Source organism: Alligator sinensis, unplaced genomic scaffold (genome assembly GCF_000455745.1).
Source record: "Alligator sinensis unplaced genomic scaffold, ASM45574v1 scaffold3736_1, whole genome shotgun sequence".
NCBI lineage: Eukaryota > Metazoa > Chordata > Crocodylia > Alligatoridae > Alligator > Alligator sinensis.
Genome location: NW_005844254.1, coordinates 6,493 through 7,326, shown reverse-complemented (window position 1 = coordinate 7,326; position 834 = coordinate 6,493). Strand labels below are relative to the sequence as shown.

At 51.1% G+C, this 834-nt stretch overlaps 1 protein-coding gene across 1 annotated transcript in view; it reads right to left on the bottom strand.

The window, feature by feature from the left end:
- Positions 1-375: 375 nt before the first annotated feature.
- Positions 376-834, bottom strand: part of LOC102382214 (myosin heavy chain, skeletal muscle, adult-like) — a gene marked incomplete at its 5' end in the record, with an annotated part of 6,948 nt that continues 6,489 nt past the window's right edge. The window contains one exon of the mRNA XM_006039323.2: positions 376-464. Within this exon, the coding sequence (XP_006039385.2) occupies positions 376-464 (89 nt within the window). The remainder of the gene's footprint in view (positions 465-834) is intronic.

Genomic DNA, 834 nt, shown 5'->3' with positions numbered 1-834 from the left:
GTGGGGGCTGTACGAATTTGTTAGGATGCCTTTTGGATTGCATGGTGCCGCTGCAACATTCCAACATTTGATGGACCAGATCCTGGCGCCCCACACCTAATATGCAGTGGCATATATAGATGATATCATCATATACACCCGGACTTGGGAGCAACACAAGAGAGCCCTTTGGGCCGTCCTCACAGAATTGAGGCGCGCCGGCCTAACCGCAAACCCTCGGAAGTGCGCTTTTGCGCAGAAAGAAAGAAAATATTTGGGATTCTTGGTCGGCAGGGGCACAATTAAACCTTTGGCCGACAAAGTAGAAATCATCCGAAACTTTGCGGCCCCGCAAGATGGTCGCCAGTTACGGTCCTTTCTAGGACTAACCAACTATTATAGGCGATTTGTACCCCATTTCACAGAATTAGCAGCACCCCTGTCGGGGGCCCTCAAAGAGCGGAAAATGGGGATAGTCAGGTGGTCTGAGGAAATGATACAAAGTTTTGAAAAGTTGAAGAGGGCATTATGCAAAGACGTCATAATTCATACCCCTGACTTCTGAAAACCCTTTATCTCGCAGACGGACGCCTCAAAGACTGCAGTGGGTGCAGTCCTCACCCAAGAAGAAGGTGGGGGCGAAAGACCCATGGCATACGCGAGCCGCAAGCTACTACCGGCAGAAAAAAGGTATGCCACTATCGAGCGCGAGTGCCTGGCAATTCGGTGGGTGGTGGACTACTTCAGGTACTACCTGATGGGCAGGGAATTTACACTAGTGACAGACCACGCCCCACTGAACTGGCTAAGTACAGCCAAGTCCGATAATGCTCGGATCACCCGGTGGGCATTAGC